Source organism: Nothoprocta perdicaria, unplaced genomic scaffold, assembly GCF_003342845.1.
Source record: "Nothoprocta perdicaria isolate Ctin4 unplaced genomic scaffold, notPer1 scaffold_167, whole genome shotgun sequence".
Classification (NCBI taxonomy): Eukaryota; Metazoa; Chordata; class Aves; order Tinamiformes; family Tinamidae; genus Nothoprocta; species Nothoprocta perdicaria.
In genome coordinates this window covers 90147-107356 of record NW_020454838.1, presented here as the reverse complement: position 1 = coordinate 107356, position 17210 = coordinate 90147, and the positions used below count along the sequence as shown (strand labels likewise).

At 39.2% G+C, this 17210-nt stretch overlaps 1 protein-coding gene across 1 annotated transcript; it reads right to left on the bottom strand.

The window, feature by feature from the left end:
* Positions 1-297: 297 nt before the first annotated feature.
* On the bottom strand, positions 298-15752 carry PYROXD1 (pyridine nucleotide-disulphide oxidoreductase domain 1). The gene is made up of 12 exons (XM_026035772.1): positions 15664-15752; positions 13701-13781; positions 11736-11855; positions 9962-10090; positions 9185-9258; positions 8358-8518; positions 7901-8001; positions 6629-6758; positions 5682-5794; positions 2990-3112; positions 2574-2711; positions 298-1994 (listed from the first exon to the last, which is right to left on the bottom strand). Exons 1-12 carry the CDS (start codon positions 15736-15738, stop codon positions 1746-1748), a joined length of 1494 nt encoding a protein of 497 aa, XP_025891557.1. The 5' UTR covers positions 15739-15752; the 3' UTR covers positions 298-1745.
* Positions 15753-17210: the final 1458 nt, after the last annotated feature.

Sequence of the window (17210 nt, the reverse complement as noted above, 5' to 3'; positions counted from 1 at the left end):
ATGAAAGGCCTGTTAGGAGCTTCAGCTCTTCTGCAATAAAGGGCTTAGCAGAAGGAGTTTTTTTACTTCTCCAGAACTGCTTATGCTCCTGTCATTACCATGTGCCTAGCACTGCTGCGACTGTCAGCGCTGCTTTTTCAGCCTGAGCACCTGTATGAGGTTTGTGCATGTCCTCTGCTGTGTAACCCTCACCCCTAACAGAACAGTGCCCTTCAGCGGGCTGCACCAGCCGCCTCCATCCATCCATCATCATCCTCGTAGCCATACTGGCTCTCCTCAGCAGTCTCCAGGAGCTGAGGACAGTCTTCATTCACCATAGCGTTTTTTTTGCCTCCCACTCCAGAGCTGGCTTTAGATTCCAGGACTCTTTCCTAAGGGTATGTGTAACAGAAATGCTAACAATATATCAGTGTTTCAGAAAAGACAATGTTGACTTCAAGAGCTGCTGACACTCAAAGCAGTCTAACTGCTACCCTTCCATTTTTTGAGAATCTTAGCATAGCCTATCTTAGCATGATAGATGAGTTTGTTTAAACTCCGCTTATAAACTTAAGTTCTGGTAAGTTTCGTTCTAAAATACATTTCCTCACACTTGAGCATTTAGATATATAGTTAAATATAAACAAACCAAAGGATTAAAAACCAAATATTTTCCTGGTAGCATCCCGAAAAGGACTAAAGCATAGACTAAAAGTCCCATCGTTTAACTTAAACTTTTGGTCAAGTGGAATTTACTCATTTATTTAAACAATCACTCACTTTAGTCTATTTTTTATCTTCTAGGGAAAGTCCATAATGTCCTTCCACTCTTGTATCTAAGACAGTATATCTTTTCCCAGTTTGATTCTTACAAAGAAAAAATCCAGTAGCATTTAGATTTGAAACTAGTAATATGAAATACGAAACAACTTAATGCCCACGAATGGCACTGTGCCCTAGGGAGAAGACAGATAGGAATACCTTAAACTGTTAAGTTAAGGCTGATTTAAGCAAGTTTGCGCGCGCGCACACACACACACACAGGTACCTAAATGGCATCACCATTATTAAAGTGCATTTTACATTAGCTCTAAACATACATCCAGGGAGTGTTCAATTTAAAACAACCAACCTCAACCCCACTTTGCAACTTAAGTTCCTTTCTGGAACCCCTGGGCACAGCAATGTAAGTAAGAACAGAGGACAGAAAGTGTTCTTTTTAGTGGACACTAAAAACGCACACTGTGCAACTGCCCCACCACCTGAACAAGGGGGACATCCCTGCCCAAGCTACTGCCTGGCCTGGGCACGACAGTCGACTCGGAGCTTCCTACGACTGAGCTGTGCGCGGGGGCAGTAACTTTAGGGGGAAACGGGGCCCTGGGAGTCACGGCCAGGTGGAACACGCCTGGTGTGGGCAAGAAGTGACTTAGCTCTGAGGGAGGCACTGGCTGCAACGCCTATTCTGGAGGGGTTTAGCTGCATTCTTTGAACAGCAAAGGTGAATGCAGTGCTGTCAAAACAGCACAGCCCAGGGTAGTTTGTATGAGTTTTATACCCATTAGCGAGTTCTCACCTAGCCTAGACCCAGACGCACACTAAATCATTGCTTCTGTTGCTGAATTTCTACACCAATTTCTCTATTCCAACGTGCCTTTCAGTATTTGACAATATCAACACAAAATCTTATTAAGGAATTGCATTTATCCCTGATTTCTGCTAATTCCGAGTGAACTGTTTTATACAAAACAGAAAAGGAATTCAGTTCAATCAAAATAATCTTCTATATCAATATTTGGATTTAGGAGGTCTTCCCCATAGGCTGAAAGATCCATCTGATTTAAAATCAAGTTTTCAAAGGTTTCTTCCAAGTCTGTTTCACCAATCAGTACAGCTCCCATCATTCTTCCATTCTGCATCACCACTTTAACGTACTCTTGCCCTTTGGTACATCTCAGCATCAGTTCGTGGTTTAAACCCAGGCCTTGAGCATTGTATTTTCCCAAGACCACCACCTACCAGAAAGGAAAAGAAAAAGCTCTCATGAGAACATTACAGTGGCTTCTAATCTTTTTGCAGATGACAGTTGCCAGCTTGAGAAGACAGCTATAAGCAATTTTCCTTCATGGAAAAAAAAGTATGTATTTTTATATATACTGTATATGCACACACAAATAGTATTTGTGCATAAATGTATATGCATACGTACACATCCAATTGCAATTGGTTTTTGTGGCTAAAATTTTTAAAATATTCACCTTGAAACATGACACAGAATATAAAAGATAGAACCTTGCTGAATTGCATTGAATTTATCCATGAACAGCCTCTTAAAGAAATGGAAATGAATGTGTGCTGAGATGCAAAGCAGATCAGCTGGCATTCACCACTTAAAATGTATCTGTAAAGATCTTGTCCTCTTCAATTTCAGCATTCAAAGTCAATAGGAATGGAGAAATCTGAACTGAGACTGTTATGTGGCTGTTTTAATATTGACTGTTTTGTCAATATTGAAGCATATGCTCAGTATGTGAATGAATATAAACAGCATGTGTTGTTCAGTGGTTTAAGCTATTGGCACGTAACTACCTTACCTTGTAATTGAAGAATTTTGTCACGTGAGCAAACAGTTCAAAGCAGAAGTCCAGCTCAACAGATTCCCCCAGGGTATCTGCTGCCATGCACTTTGCTGCGTACCAGCCCATCTGCCTCGCCTGAGTCCAGAGCCTCATCTGAAATCCAAGGCACGTAGACACGTGTGACTGTGCACGGAACAGCAGTCACTGTTCTCATCACTGCACGCTAAGCACCTTCATTATACTCAGGCTAATCAACCACCTTGGCTTTCAACCATAGGATAAAATTTTCTGCCATAACACACTCAGGATTATCTCCTTACTTAGTGCTTTCCCGTTCAGCTGAACTTGGTTTCCACATGCCTAAAGTCCGCAAAGGATTTACTGTGAAGATGAGGCTGCTGCTGAGAGCAGACTCCTCTGATTAGCCTTACCTGATGCCACACTGGGCTGGGTTCCCACGAAGCTGTGCAGATATCCCCAGCCGCATATATATCTGCTATGGATGTGTGCATGTGTTCATCCACTTTCAGTCCTCCATCTTCACCTAGAGCAAACTAAGTATTTGCAGTGATCAGCACTGAAGAAAAGTAAGCACTTTAACTGAGTAATTCAGCTCAGTCCTTGTTAAGTGGCCACTTCGTTAGTTCTTGTGGCAGACATCTCTACAGTGTTTCAGCAAATCCACTGATCCTCTTACCCAAAATATCTGAATACTTAAAACTACATGAGTAAATACTAACTGAACCCAGCAAGGCATTACTGGCTGCCCCCTAGCAACATAAAAAGGTCAGAAAAAGGTCATTTATTTATTTTCAACAATTTATGCCTGTTCATTCGCCCATCTAATCTGACTCAGCTATAGAAGACTGATAATCATAGGAAAACATATTACATAAAGATTCCAATCTTAAGAAAAGTCTCCATCATTTTTAACAGAATTAAACTGATTCCCATAAGAGTATCATAATGAAGTAAATTTGTTAATTGTTTACCTATTCTTCAGATAGCTTTGCCTGCTAGAGCATTACTTCTTTACATTATAATGCAATAAACTCCTAGATTTATGTTGGAATCTTACTATTCAAACCTAGAGTCCTTCAAATAGAGAAAAAATAGCTTAGAAATATATTTCCCACCAATCTCTGTTTTTTCTCACCTTTTTTATTCTTTTACTTTTTTCAAGATCAAGTAGCAGCAATCCAATTTATTAAATTTCAGGATTTATCAGGGAAAATTTAAACTTCAGCTCCTTTTAGAATACTATTAATAAGCAGTTTTTATATTTACATAAAAAATATTCATATACAAAGTTTAAGAGGTAATCCATGTTGCATTTTACAGGTGAGCTTCACATACCTTTTAAAATAACTAACAACCCAGAACTCCATGTAGCAATAAAAGCTACATCTAATCACATCTAATCACATCTAATAACCATTTCAGGTGAGATCATCTGAAGTGACACAAGCTGCACAGCAGGCCAACAACATTAGGGTGTGCCTAGTTATTATTCTGGATACCTGGCAGAGAAGTAACAGAGTGTGCCTTCTTTCCAATCACGCCACGTAGGTAACAGGCACACCTAGCAATTTAGCATTCATTTTGCATTTCTTTCTGACTGCAAACCCAATGCCTAAGCTAACTCTCTAAATCGTACCTGGGAATATTTCATGGCTCAACACTAATCGTATGTTTCCCTAATTTTCTTCTGGCAGCTTTCTACTTCATTATCAGAAAACAAGCAAGCAAGCAAGCAAGCAAACAACCCTAACATGGAGATACAATGATCTCAAGGCCAGAAAATTCACCTGGTGGCTAAAAAATCTGTAATCATTGTCCATGGTCAGACTCTGATTCAGTGTGTGACTATCGCCAATGAATATAAGTGATAAGCCTCAGTTTCATAGATAGCAAATCATGTTTACTTCCCATGAGATGACAACATTTGTCATAAGGGAGTTTGCTTGGTATGGAAACAGAAATGATTCTAAATTTCTGTTGTATCCATCAATTATACAGATGTTTCTTAACCGTTTGTGGCCGACACTCCAGAGGGCTGTGCTGCCATCCAGAGCGACCTGGACAGGCTGGAGAGTTGGGCAGAGAGGAACCTCATGAGGTTCAATAAGGACAAGTGCAGGGTCCTGCACCTGGGGAGGAATGACCCCAGGCATCAGTACAGATTAGGGGTTGACCTGCTGGAAAGCACCTCCACGGAGAGGGACCTGGGAGTCCTGGTTAACACTAAGTTAACCATGAGTGAGCAGTGTGCCCTCGTGGCCAAGAAGGCCAATGGGATCCTGGCTGCATCAGGAGGAGTGTTGCCAGCAGATGGAGGGAGGTGATTCTGCCCCTCTGCTCAGCTCTGGTGAGGCCGCACCTGGAGCACTGTGTGCAGTTCTGGGCACCCCAGTATAGGAGGGACGTGGAGCTTCTGGAGAGGGTCCAGAGAAGAGCAACCAGGATGATTAAGGGAATGGAACATCTCTTGTATGAAGAGAGGCTGAGCGAGCTGGGCCTGTTTTCTCTGGAGAAGAGACGGCTCAGAGGGGATATGATTAATATGTGTAAGTTCAGGAAGGGAGAATGCAGGGAGGAAGGGGACAAGCTGTTCTCACTGGTGGCCAGCGACAGGACGAGGGGTAATGGCCACAAGCTGGAGCACAGGAAGTTCCGTCTCCAGGTGAGGAGGAACTTCTTTACTGTTAGGGTGACAGAGCAGTGGAACAGGCTGCCCAGGGAGGTTGTGGAGTCTCCTACTCTGGAGGTCTTCAAAACCCATCTAGATGCCACCCTGTGCCACATGCTGTAGGTGTGCCTGCTTGAGCAGGAAGGTTGGACTAGATGACCTGTAGAGGTCCCTTCCAACTTTGAATATTCTGTGATTCTGTATGTTTTGTTATGAATAGCAATATAATAAGTTAAAAATGAATTTCATTTGTTTATCAGGTTAGGCATTTTCAACATCAAATACGAACCTTTATGTGGTACCACATTTAATGTTGTACAGCATAAAACTTGCACAACCTCAGCAATTTATTTCAGAAACATAAATCAACTGTCAAGCCCTTATTTTTCCTACTTAACAAAAAAAAACCCTTCAAGATAAATCAGTATACTTACATTATTGCCATCAATAAACGGTTTAACATTTGGCACAACTCCAGTTGCACTGACAATGAAATTGCATCCATAAATTTTTCCATTAGTTAATTCCACATATACAGGCCACAGAACTGTAAAAGGGGAAAATTTTGCCCTGAGAATGTAACCAACAGAAGATTTTTTTTTATAAATTATGTCTCATGATAGTTGTAAAATAAATGAGAAAACACAATCTTTTGAGGTATCTAGTTGATGAGGTAAGAAAAAAATTATATTGCATATAACATTTCTTAGTTTAGATCTAGAAAAAGAGATTTGAAAGCTTAGTTCCCAGTTTCACTGTTTGTTTCCTCTGTAACATTCCTGAATCAAATCCCTTATTTACAAGAACAAAGTGTTATGTCTTGACACTGCACCAAACCAACATGGGGTTCTGTGGCTAACTCTCATAAAAGCTCTGAGGAATCATGTAATTGCCAATTATTGTTTCATATATGGAATTACTGATGAATGGAAAATACCTCAGAAGCAAAGAGAACGCCAGAAACATAAGTTACTAGATACTTCTTATACTGGCATTTACCACTTTCAATTCAATGAAGTACCATTCAATGAACTTCAAAGACAGGATCTGATGAAGTTATATTTTCTACCATATTCTTTTGAGAGACGATTTCAGAGTTTGACAGTAAAGGGTAAAATTTTTGGTTCTGTTTAACTGCATTATTAATACATGACTTAGACTGCCACGTAGGGGCATACTCTGTATACAGTTTCTAGGTGACTGTGGAAAAAGTATGACAACCAGCATTTTGTAATTTAATTGGGGCAAGTAAATCAAACCCTTAACCACTGAAAATTTTTATAGCTCCATTGAGCTCTCCAAAACAAATCTCTTTAAACCAACCAACATGCCTCATCTATGCTTTATTTTCAGCTTGAATTCTATAATTTTCTGCACTTACCATCATCTGCTGCTACGTTTTTCTCTTCCTTAGGAAAAGTCAGCGAAGTCCGTTTCAGCTGTAGAAATTCTTGTTGCAGGAATATTTGCTTTACTTCACATAATATTTCAATATGTACTTTATGAGAAAACTAAAGAAAGATAGAGAAAATTGTAAAAATAACGATTAACATTAGCAATATTCTAACAGCAAACATACTTCCCCTTAAACTGAACTGTTTAGTAAACTGAACAGCAGAAAGTGCACATACTGCACCTCACAGTAGGACACATTAGCTGATTTCTCACACATTCGTTTTGGCACAGGAAGAGACAACAGAACTTTTCAGAACTGAAAAAGCTAAGCTCTATTTTTTGTCTTTCAGGATTTCAAATCCTACATATTTATCATGAATTCTGAACATATTACATTAACTCATATATTAATATTATATAATAATCTGGTTCCATCAGCCCATGTTTCAACCACATAATCCTTTCCTGAGCTCAAGACGTAAATTGGAAAGGTTTCAGTTTCTCTAAACTGTTTTGTGGATTGAGACTGTGACCAGCTCTAATCTTTGTTTTTAATCAAACACATTTCCAGTCTCTACCTGCTATAATACCATCCATTAGTGTACTGAACATCTTAAATATCCTTTAGTTGGCATTGCAGGTTCGTAAAGTCTACGATTATTCATCTCTGACAGGCTTTTTTTATTTAAAAACATTTAACAGATGCAAACACTGAACACTTAAGAAATTGATAAAAAGGTGATAAAAATAACTAAAGTGTGAGTATTTTAATTTGATTTTAAGCATAAAAAATTCTCACAGCCTCCATGTCCACTCCACTAATTACTTTGCATTTCATTATTTGCTGCAACAAGAGATTAATGTTCTTTGTATACATTTTACAGTCCAGTATTTCACAATGTAAAATGCAGCTGAAAATAACTCAAATTAAGGTATTACAAGTAACAGTGCTTCCGGTTAAAGTCTGCATAGAAGAAGAAGTCTTTCAGAAACGTGCAAAGAACATTTCTGTGGTTCAGTCTAAGACCATGCCAATGGATCCAATTTGCCACCTTCTTCAGGAAGCAAAAGTAACTGCAGAAAATAGCAAAAAATAATGGCATTCATGATCATTTATTTTCCAGCATAATTCTGGTAAACAGGAATTCAAGCACATTTTCTTTTTGTTTTTCTAAAAATCCTCAAGGTGCTTTTCACTTCTGCAATCCCTATATACCTCAAGCGACACAAAGCGTGAGCAGGAACATTACGGCCGTACCTCTTTAGTGCCTTTGAGGCGTAAGCCCTCGTGCCAGTCAGGGCCTAAGGCACTGCCCAGTTCGTCAGGTGCTGCCACAGGTCTTTCTTTTTTCTCTTTTCCTGAAGGAAAGAGTTGGAGGATATCAGATTTAGCATATATATTTATATCTACAGACTTCAGTGCTTGCAGAATTCAGAACAAGGATTCCTTGAGAGAAGGACGATCTGGTTGCTTGCCAAGGTAAGCTGAAACTTATTATTTTACAGTATATAAACCCTGTATTTTTTATTTTTCTGTATTAAATACACCATATTTTAGAGTCTCACATAAATGCATGCATATTGAAGAGGGTTTTCTTAAAAAGGAAATCTAACTAATAACTAAAAATATCTAAAGGCTGTTAATTTAACTGATTTCAGGATTTCCTTTAATATTAAAGTTGCTGCTGCAGAGTAAGAAGATGGAAGCACCATACCTTCCATGGTATACTTGGTTCTTTTACATGCTATCGCAGTCTCTCGTTTTTCAGCAATTAGCTTGGGAATGAGGAATTCGGCTGCTCCTGCATCAAAAAACGTATTCCCAATGGCTTTGTCTTTGATAGCCCAGATTACTTCACAGCCTTGAATTTCATACCTTAATAGACATTTAAACAATGGATAAAACAAGACTGTCAAATAAATAGCAGCAAAAATAAGGGTCTTTCCAGAAGCTCGAAACAATATATCCTAGATTAACTTCACACCCACTAAATCTCCCAAGTATTCATGTAAGCAATGAACTGCTTACACTCCTGTAGTGCAAAACAAGACCACTTCATCATATGATATAAAAGTTATTGCCATGTATTAGGACCAGAGGACCATATGACTCCGTGCCCTCCTGCTTGTGACAAAGGTTGTTTCAGACTCTTCAAGAGTCTATCAATCTAAATGAGGTTGATGTGAGATAAACTGCTTCTCTATAACCTTTGTATCCTTTGTTCCTAAGACAGACATGCTTTATTACTTATTACCCTTAGTAGCAAACTTTGTTGATTACAGATCAGAACAAGTCTATATATTCTTGATGTCTGTACATCAAAGATTCTTTTGACGCATGCTAAATTTTTTGTAACAGTAAGTGCCATTATGTCATGAAAAATAATAATTTTCACAAATTTTGCTTCTAAATACCTTAAGATTTACAATTTTATCGTAAGGTGACCTTTTTTCCTCCAAATTTATGCACATTAGTTTTAAGGTCTAATTGTTAAAGATTTTATCTGCATACATTTCTTTGTAACTTAAATAGTTTACTTACACTAATTCAAGTGCAATGCCACCATTTCCTACTACTACTATTCTCTCCGCTTGAGCCAAATTCTTCTGAAAAGCCTATATTGATAAAAAACAAAAAAAGTGAACTACAACTTTGATCATGTTTCCCTTGCACTGATCAAATATATCCTTTTCAGTACCAATATACATTTATTTATGTTAAAGAATTGTTGAAGAAGGTCATAAAACTTGTTAAGTTCTGTCATATAAGAGGACAGAGGTACTTCAATAGCCATTTAAGTCTCAAACTGATACAAAAGCTGTTAAATATAAGCCAAATCAGCACAGCCTGTAACAGAATCCAGGATCCTTTCCTCTTTCTTCTGTACAAGCACTGTGACATCTATTAAACCAGTTTTATCATAACTTATGTAACTTCACCATAACTTGTACAAATAACACAAGTACAAACCAAATTAAGTTTTCTTCATCAATTTATAAAATAGGTTGTAGCAAGACTGAGATCTGATTTGCCTGTAAAACTTTTTAAAAGAAACAAGTGTACAAATTATGTCTCAGCGGTGTAAGAGGTAAAGTGTCCAGTCTACAAAGTATTTTTCTCTGGATTGTACAGCACCACTTCACATTTTATTTCAAACCTAACCAAGAATCATTTTTCTGCTACTAAAAATGCTCCTACTTTAGGGCATAAAATAACAAACATTGCCTGATGTTTCTCCCTTTCACTTGACCACTGTATTCAGTATTTTCATCAGAAACAAGAATCTATTACAGATGTTTAAGTCCAGGCTACATTTACCTGTGCACTGTCAGTATCCCGGATGCCTAATACATATGGGTTTCCTTCTAGAATTAATTTGGGTTTTGCTCCAGCACATAGGCAAAGCTTTTCATACATATACTCCTTCCCATCCTCGGTCAAAATTTTCTGTTAAGAATCAAGAAGAAATTAAAAAAAAAAAAAGAGCTGAGCCATCCAAGAAAACTTAAGTGTTACATTTAGCATTACAGCATTTGCAGATATTAAAAGCTTTATCTAGCATCTTACCAAAAAAAAAAAAAAAAAAAAACCCCAAAAAACCCCCTAACATACCTTCATTCGTGTTTCATGATGTATTATTTTATTGTATTACACTCACTACAGACTTCTGAGTCTTATCATATGATATGACCAGTAAAACAGAGAGTGCACATGGTGCGCTCAAGCAGGGATAAAATAAGAAGTTTTCCTCTTGGTGGCACCCTGTGCTCAGTTTCTGTGTTCAAAGGACTAGTTTTACACGTGGCAGCTCCCTGCCAAACTTGCACAACATAACAGAACATGCAGTGTTGTTAGCCCAAGTGCTATTTTATCTCAGCGACAGCTTTTGCTTCTGTGCTCAGAAGCTGGATGCTTTTATATATAGACTGTTTCTCTTGTTTGCATGGATTACTGATGGATTATTTCACAGGTCAAACAGCTTCTTTATAAGATTTGATTTCAAAATAAAGTTGTACTTACAAGTTTACAAAAAAAAAGTAGTAGATATAGACCTATGCACTATTAAATATTAGCAATCAAGAATCTCATTTAATATTTAAATAAAAGACTTGTGGTATTTAAATAAAGACTTGTACTGTAATTAGATATTGACTAGACTGAACAGCTTATTCTGTTTTTTGATAATGAAGAAGTGTAGATGTTACAAAAGCTATACCACTCTGCAATAAGAAGCATTTAAAATGTAACATTTTATGAATTTGTTATTGTTTTCCTAACCAGAAGGTAAATAATCTGCAGTGCTTCTGCACAAAGAGAATTTTAAAAGTTATGTCATAACAGAGGCAAAAGATTCTTCAAATCTGTGATTGAGAAATATTGGTGTTTCAGGGACATAAATTAACTTAAAAGCATGATAAGAATGAAACCACAAGATCATCACTAGGTACAGAATATTAGCAGAATTATAATCTCTGGAATCACAGCTCTACAATTCTAAATGAACAAAGCTGATCTGGAACTGAACATGAGTTCCCAATAATACTCAAGTGGAATATAACATGTCAAGTTGACTTAGGCACTACAAGAGATCTGTACTTGCTGTACATTGTTTGTACTTGCAACGTTTTTTTCTGGGAAAAAAAAGAACAGGAAAAAAAAGGTAGAAGTGTTGGTTCTTTCAATATTTTTTTCTTGCACGCCATAATGCTATTAATATTTTGGCCTCTGCAGCAAGTAATAATAATTCAGGAGTCACAGAGATCTCCAATTACTGATTTCAGGAGTTTTTAGACACCTACATTGACACACAATACTGATTGTATTGACTAGTTTCCTGTTATTCCAATCAGATACTCAAGACAATAAATATAAGATATCAAATATTTAAATCTAAGAAATATGATTCCTTACAAATACTCCATAATTATGTCTCATGTATACAGTTTTACTGAAAAAACAGTAGAAGCAATACATGAAATAAAAATTAGAAAGTATCATTCTTTTGTCAGAAATATTCATCTGTTCATTAATTTTTTTCTTACATAACTTGAAGAACACACATAAAAATAAAAAAGAGAAAAATTTAGTTTACATGCTCTTCACTTTTCAATTGTTTTACTCCAGACTGTATCACTTGAATATTAGGGTACCGCTTTTCCAGTAGAGAACTTGGTTGTTCCTCTACATCAAATTCTTCAAGTGTTTTAGAGACCTGCAGGAAAAAGACACTTAAAAATATGAGTAATTTATTCATCTCTTTTCCTAAAATTCATAACAAAATGATTTGGACTGTGTTCTTCCATGAAGATATATTTCTCTCCTAGATCTTTTGGAGGAAATCTAGGGTCAGAATAGCTTGGACATTTATGGATTATTTTTGTCTAGATTTCTTTCCTTGTGCAAAAACATGAACATCAAAATACCCATGTTGCAGGTACATAGCTCTTATCTTAGGAAGATACTTCTAAGCAAAACATATTGAACAGCATTTAGGCAAACCAAGTTGCAGATCACCTCTAACCTTTTATTCATCTGTAAACAGGCCCTGAAATATCAGATACTGACCAAAAAAAAAAAAAAAAAAAAAAAAAAAAAGAGAGAAAACCAAAACTCAGAAAATATCCAAGTAGTTAAGCTCATTTTGGGTTTCTTTCAAAATGGAGAAGCTGCATGTGTACTTCTGGGCCTTCTATTCTATATGATATCCTGTCTGGAACACAGCCAGGAATCAGAAGCCAAACCATGCTTACAATTTACAGAGCAATTAAGATATTTGCATCCAAAAAATAGATGCTGCTGCACTCATAATATCCTGTCAACCTATTCCACAATCTTCAGATGTCGAAACTTTTGGTCCTTAGATCCCTGGAGTGCATAAACGTGTGTCCCAAACACCCAGGGCTCTCCTGCCACCTCTCAGCTTCACAGGAGATTCTCGAGATAGGTGTTACTCTACCAGTCTCACATGTAGCTCTCAGTCTCTCAGCTATGTCCTACGTGTCCCCAAGACCAGAAAAAAAATACAGCGCAAAAAGAGGTGCTGACAGCCAATTACAGTCACTAAACACATGCAATCCACGTATCAAGTCCAAGTCTCTCCTTATTTTCCCTCTGCAGTGATCTGAATACTGGGATACATACATCTCAAAGACTGGCATCCACACCTGGCTATGAGATAACCTGCGGAGCTGTTGTTCTCTGTCCTGCATGAGATGCACCTCAGCTTTGAGCCAAATCATGTGTTTCAGAGCGTTTCTGTGAAAATGCCATGAATGTAAATTCTAGGCGGAAGCTCTCTCTAGGTGTCTTAACTTTCCCTGAGGAACTGGGAAGGAGGACTTCTAATTAATAGAAGTTAATTCCCAGCTGACTTGCTGTGCAATCGAGCCTCCAACCTTTTCCATGCCCTACAATAAAGTTCCTTGAGGTGATAGTTTTAGGGCTGTGTTTTACAAGATCTGAGTACCTCTGTAATTCCAGCCTTAAGAGTCCACTAGCCAGGAATCTGAAATCAACTGTGGAACTTTAAGTCAGTAGGCAGGAGGTCACTGAATTTTCCTTTTCCCTTACTTATTAGAGATTCTGCTTGAGATTAAAACCTGCTACTGTATGAAAGGCTGAAAGGTGTGAAAGGGATCTGAGATCCACTCGCAGGGCTTCATTTCCTAAAGAATTTATTCCAAAGATCCAAAGCGTTTAAAATGGAGCGCTCCCCCAAATACAGCAGTGGAACAAAGATTCTGTAGGAACTTAGAACATACTTCAACCATATAAACAGTGTTTGTACTAATACATTACTACTATGAATTCACTAGTATTGCTTACTCACTCACTACTACTGTCAATATATTCACTATTTACTAATGATTAATGAATGATTACTAATGATTAATTAAAAAACTCAACGGTGTACTACTAATGCTAGCAGTGCAGTCCCACGGATATGAAAACAATTTCACAATTATAAGCTTTCAAGATTAAGCTCTAAATTATCTTTACTGAGAAAATGCATTAACTTTTGGAGACACACTACCATAACAAAATTTAAGCCTCTTACCTGTTTGAAATTTGTTATAGCTTTTATAACTGGAGATGCTGTCACTAGAAGAATATCCTCTGATGGAAATTCCATGGCCAGCTTGGAAAGAAAGACAACATGATGAGTGAATACAGTCATCAGCAGGATCTTATTTTAAGATCATATAATTATTGTAAAGAAGTAATATGTAATACATTATCCTAGGGATTAAATATCACTCCAAATTTGAAGAGGGATGAGACAGGGAATGACGTGGAAACTTTTACTGGATAGCAGTGGCTAACTATTTAGATTTCATTTTGGCAACATAAAATTATACTAAAATAGGAAAAGATACTTAAGTAGATTATCATTTTCAGGATCCTATTAGGCAAAATTTTTATAAGGCCCAAGCCAAGATGAAATACTCCAATCTTAAACACTGGTTATTCTGCCAGCACTGTAAATGAGAACTCTACCAAAGCACAAACCACTCATCACTGAGATGAACATAAAACCCAGAGTTTCCTGCAATAGTAATCTCCAAATGACTCGAATACGTCACCAAGACGCATATCTCAAATCAAGCACTAGTGACAGAGCTATAAAGTGACTAGCATTTATTCCTGTGCCTCAGATAGGAAATATCTGACATATTAATCTGAAGTTTGAGGGTTTAAAACTTTGCTTCTGGTTAAAAAGAAATTCTCATGGTCATAAGTGAGGTACAAAACACAAGAGAAATTCACCAGGCAGTGTGGAAACTTCAAGTAATCTATTCTTTGCAGCATGAATCACAAAAACAAGTATTTCATGGATTTTGTAGCTGTATGCTTTACACCAACAGAAAAGGGAAAGTTTGACTCTTTATGCAATAAATTAGCACACTGTTGTGGTGTAGTTGATTGCAGCTGTAGCTAATAAACAAGCCTCACAAAAACCACAAAATGCCCTGAGAGCACACTCAAAATGCAACTAACCCTAAAACACTTTTGTAAGATGGACCTAAAGCAACAACTGTTCTCAGGAGCAAGGAAAAGGTTGGACTGAAGGTTCTCCCCAGGAAAAGGTTGGACTGCAGGTTATCATGGAAGAGACTCCCAGTAGTGCAATACAAAAAAAAAAAAAAAGTTGTTTATTGCATGTTTATGAAATTACAGGGAATTTTGCTTGCTCAAAACCATAACAGGGAAAATCATGCTTCATCTTCCTTTTAACAGCTGTCCCCAGCTGGGAAACCACACAAGAAGGCCAAGTGCCTTGCCTAATGGACTCAAAGAATGACACCGTGTGCTAGGAGTCCAAACTCACTGCTACCTGCACTTCCTGCTCTGCTAAGAGGTGACACCAGGTCATTGGCCCTTGTCATCACATAAGCATCTGGCTTGAGATTGACAAGGAAAAAAAAATCAGTCAAAGAAGCAAGGGTGAGGCAAAGAGCGCGAGAAAGGAGGCGTGAGGCAAAGTGGCAGCTCTGACAGGCACCCTCTTTGAGCTTCTAATAAAGAAGCTGCAACTCTGAGGCACCAACACCGTAGAAAGCCTCATTTTTAAGAGAGCAACAGCCAGTCCCTTTTAAAGCAATTAAAAGTGTGAGTTTTTTTAACACATAGTTTTAGAAATAATCCCATTGTGAAATGGGATCACTGCAGTTTGACACAACTCAGCTTTGAATTACTTCCAGGAAAACACAAAGTCTCCTCAACTATTAAACCTTGACACAAATGGCACAGGCTGCCCAGGGAGGCTGTGGAGTCTCTTTCTCTCGAGATCTTCCAAACCCTCCTGGATGCCGCCCTGTGCCCCGTGCTCTGGGTGTCCCTGCTGGAGCAGGGGGGTTGGACTGGATGATCTCTAGAGGTCCCTGCCAACCCGAGCCGTTCCGTCACTGTGACACCTCACTCCCGCGGGCCCTTAAGGAGTCCCCGCAGCTCTGCTTCTACAAACGCCATCAGCCCGCAAGCCTCCATGCGCCAGGCAGCGGCGGCGCGGGCGCTTTTACCTTCTCGGCGCAGGTGACCCCGGCGATGCCGCCGCCCACCACCGCGAAGCGGCTCCGCGCGCCGCGCGCCGCCATCTCCCCCGCGCCGCGCCGCGCTGGGAGGAGCGGCCAACGGCCGCCAACCGCCGCCAACGGCCGCCAACCGCCGCCAGCCGGCACTTCCGCGTCCGCGCCGCTCCGCCTACGGCGCGCGGCGGCGCCCAAACTTGCTCGGCTGGCGGCGCGCGCGCGCCCGCTGCGTGCGGGAGCGGGGCGGGAGCTCGGGCAGGTCTCCCCAAGTCTGGGGTCTCCCCAAGTCTGGGGCCTCCCCAAGTCTGGCAAAAGCAGCCCCGAAACTGCACCTCGGTGCCGCTCGTGCGCTAACTGTGCCTTCTGCCGTCTCAGCAGGGCCCGGGGAACCCGCAGCGTTGCCCCCAGCGCCCCCAGCCACCCTCCCCTCTCCTCAAGGCGCTCCGGGAGTCGGAATGTTTGCAAGGAGAAGAGGCCGCACCTGGAAAGCGGGTGGGAGGTCGGGATGGTCCTGGCCGCGGAACGGAGCCTTTCCCATCGCTTCTGTTTCCCTGGTAGCCCTGGGCCCCTGAGCACTCTGCGAAACACCTCAGTTATTTAAATACTGCTACATAAATGTTTGCTCTGTTGATAGACTTTGCCAAGGGACTTTGAAAGTTGGGAACAATGAAGATCTGAGCTTATGTATATTTATATATACGTATTTTTATATATATGTGTGTGTGTGTATACATACATATATACACATGTATATATGTATATACGTATACGTGTATGTATGTGTGTGTATACATATATACATATATACACACACACATATATATGTGTGTATATATATATGCCGCCTTTTCATTTCTTGTCCAGAAATGTATGTATGCATGTATATGTATATACATATATACATGTGTATATATATGTATACACACACACATATATATGTGTATATATATATGCCACCTTTTAATTCCTTGTCGAGAAATTAGGAAAAAAAAATCCACACAAAAATGTGAATAGAGACTTGATTTTTTTAGAGAACACAGAATTAACTGGTTAACTTAGGTCAAAATGACAGGATCACAACATCCATCCCTTCCCGGGCAGCACCTTCCCAACAGGACACTCGGTCACTGGAAGCTTCTTGTAGCCCTCAGGTGCCACGTGAGGAGCGCAGGTGACTTCGACACTGTCTGTGGCTTTACCTACATGAGGATGAGAAACCACAGAATCACAGAACAGTTGAGGTTGAAAGGGACCCCTAGAGATCACCTAGTCCAACAGTGACCTGATGATGATGGCAAGTTATAACTATTTTCATTTTGCCTGTTTTAAAATGTAGTAACTTTTTCCTAGCACAAGAAAAATTTCCTGAAAGTAATTTCCCAGTCCAGACAAGTGCTGGCAGTTTTGGTTATAAACTAAATTCTGTTCTCTGAACACATGCCATTCCACTGTAAATCACCTGTCTAAATGACCTGACCTAAACAGTGCAAAAAAATTGAATAGACCTGCGTCACCAAATTCAAGAAAATCTTCCAAGG

What these genes read in the sequence shown, in the direction of transcription:
- PYROXD1 (XM_026035772.1), bottom strand. Translation starts at nt 15,738, where the DNA reads ATGGCGGCGCGCGGCGCGCGGAGCCGCTTCGCGGTGGTGGGCGGCGGC. An exon ending in GGCATTGCACTTGAATTAGT is followed by an intron (nt 8,519 to 9,184) that starts GTAAGTAAACTA and finishes ATGTCTATTAAG; the next exon opens with GTATGAAATTCAAGGCTGTG. An exon ending in CCAGCCCAGTGTGGCATCAG is followed by an intron (nt 2,712 to 2,989) that starts GTAAGGCTAATC and finishes CTTGGATTTCAG; the next exon opens with ATGAGGCTCTGGACTCAGGC.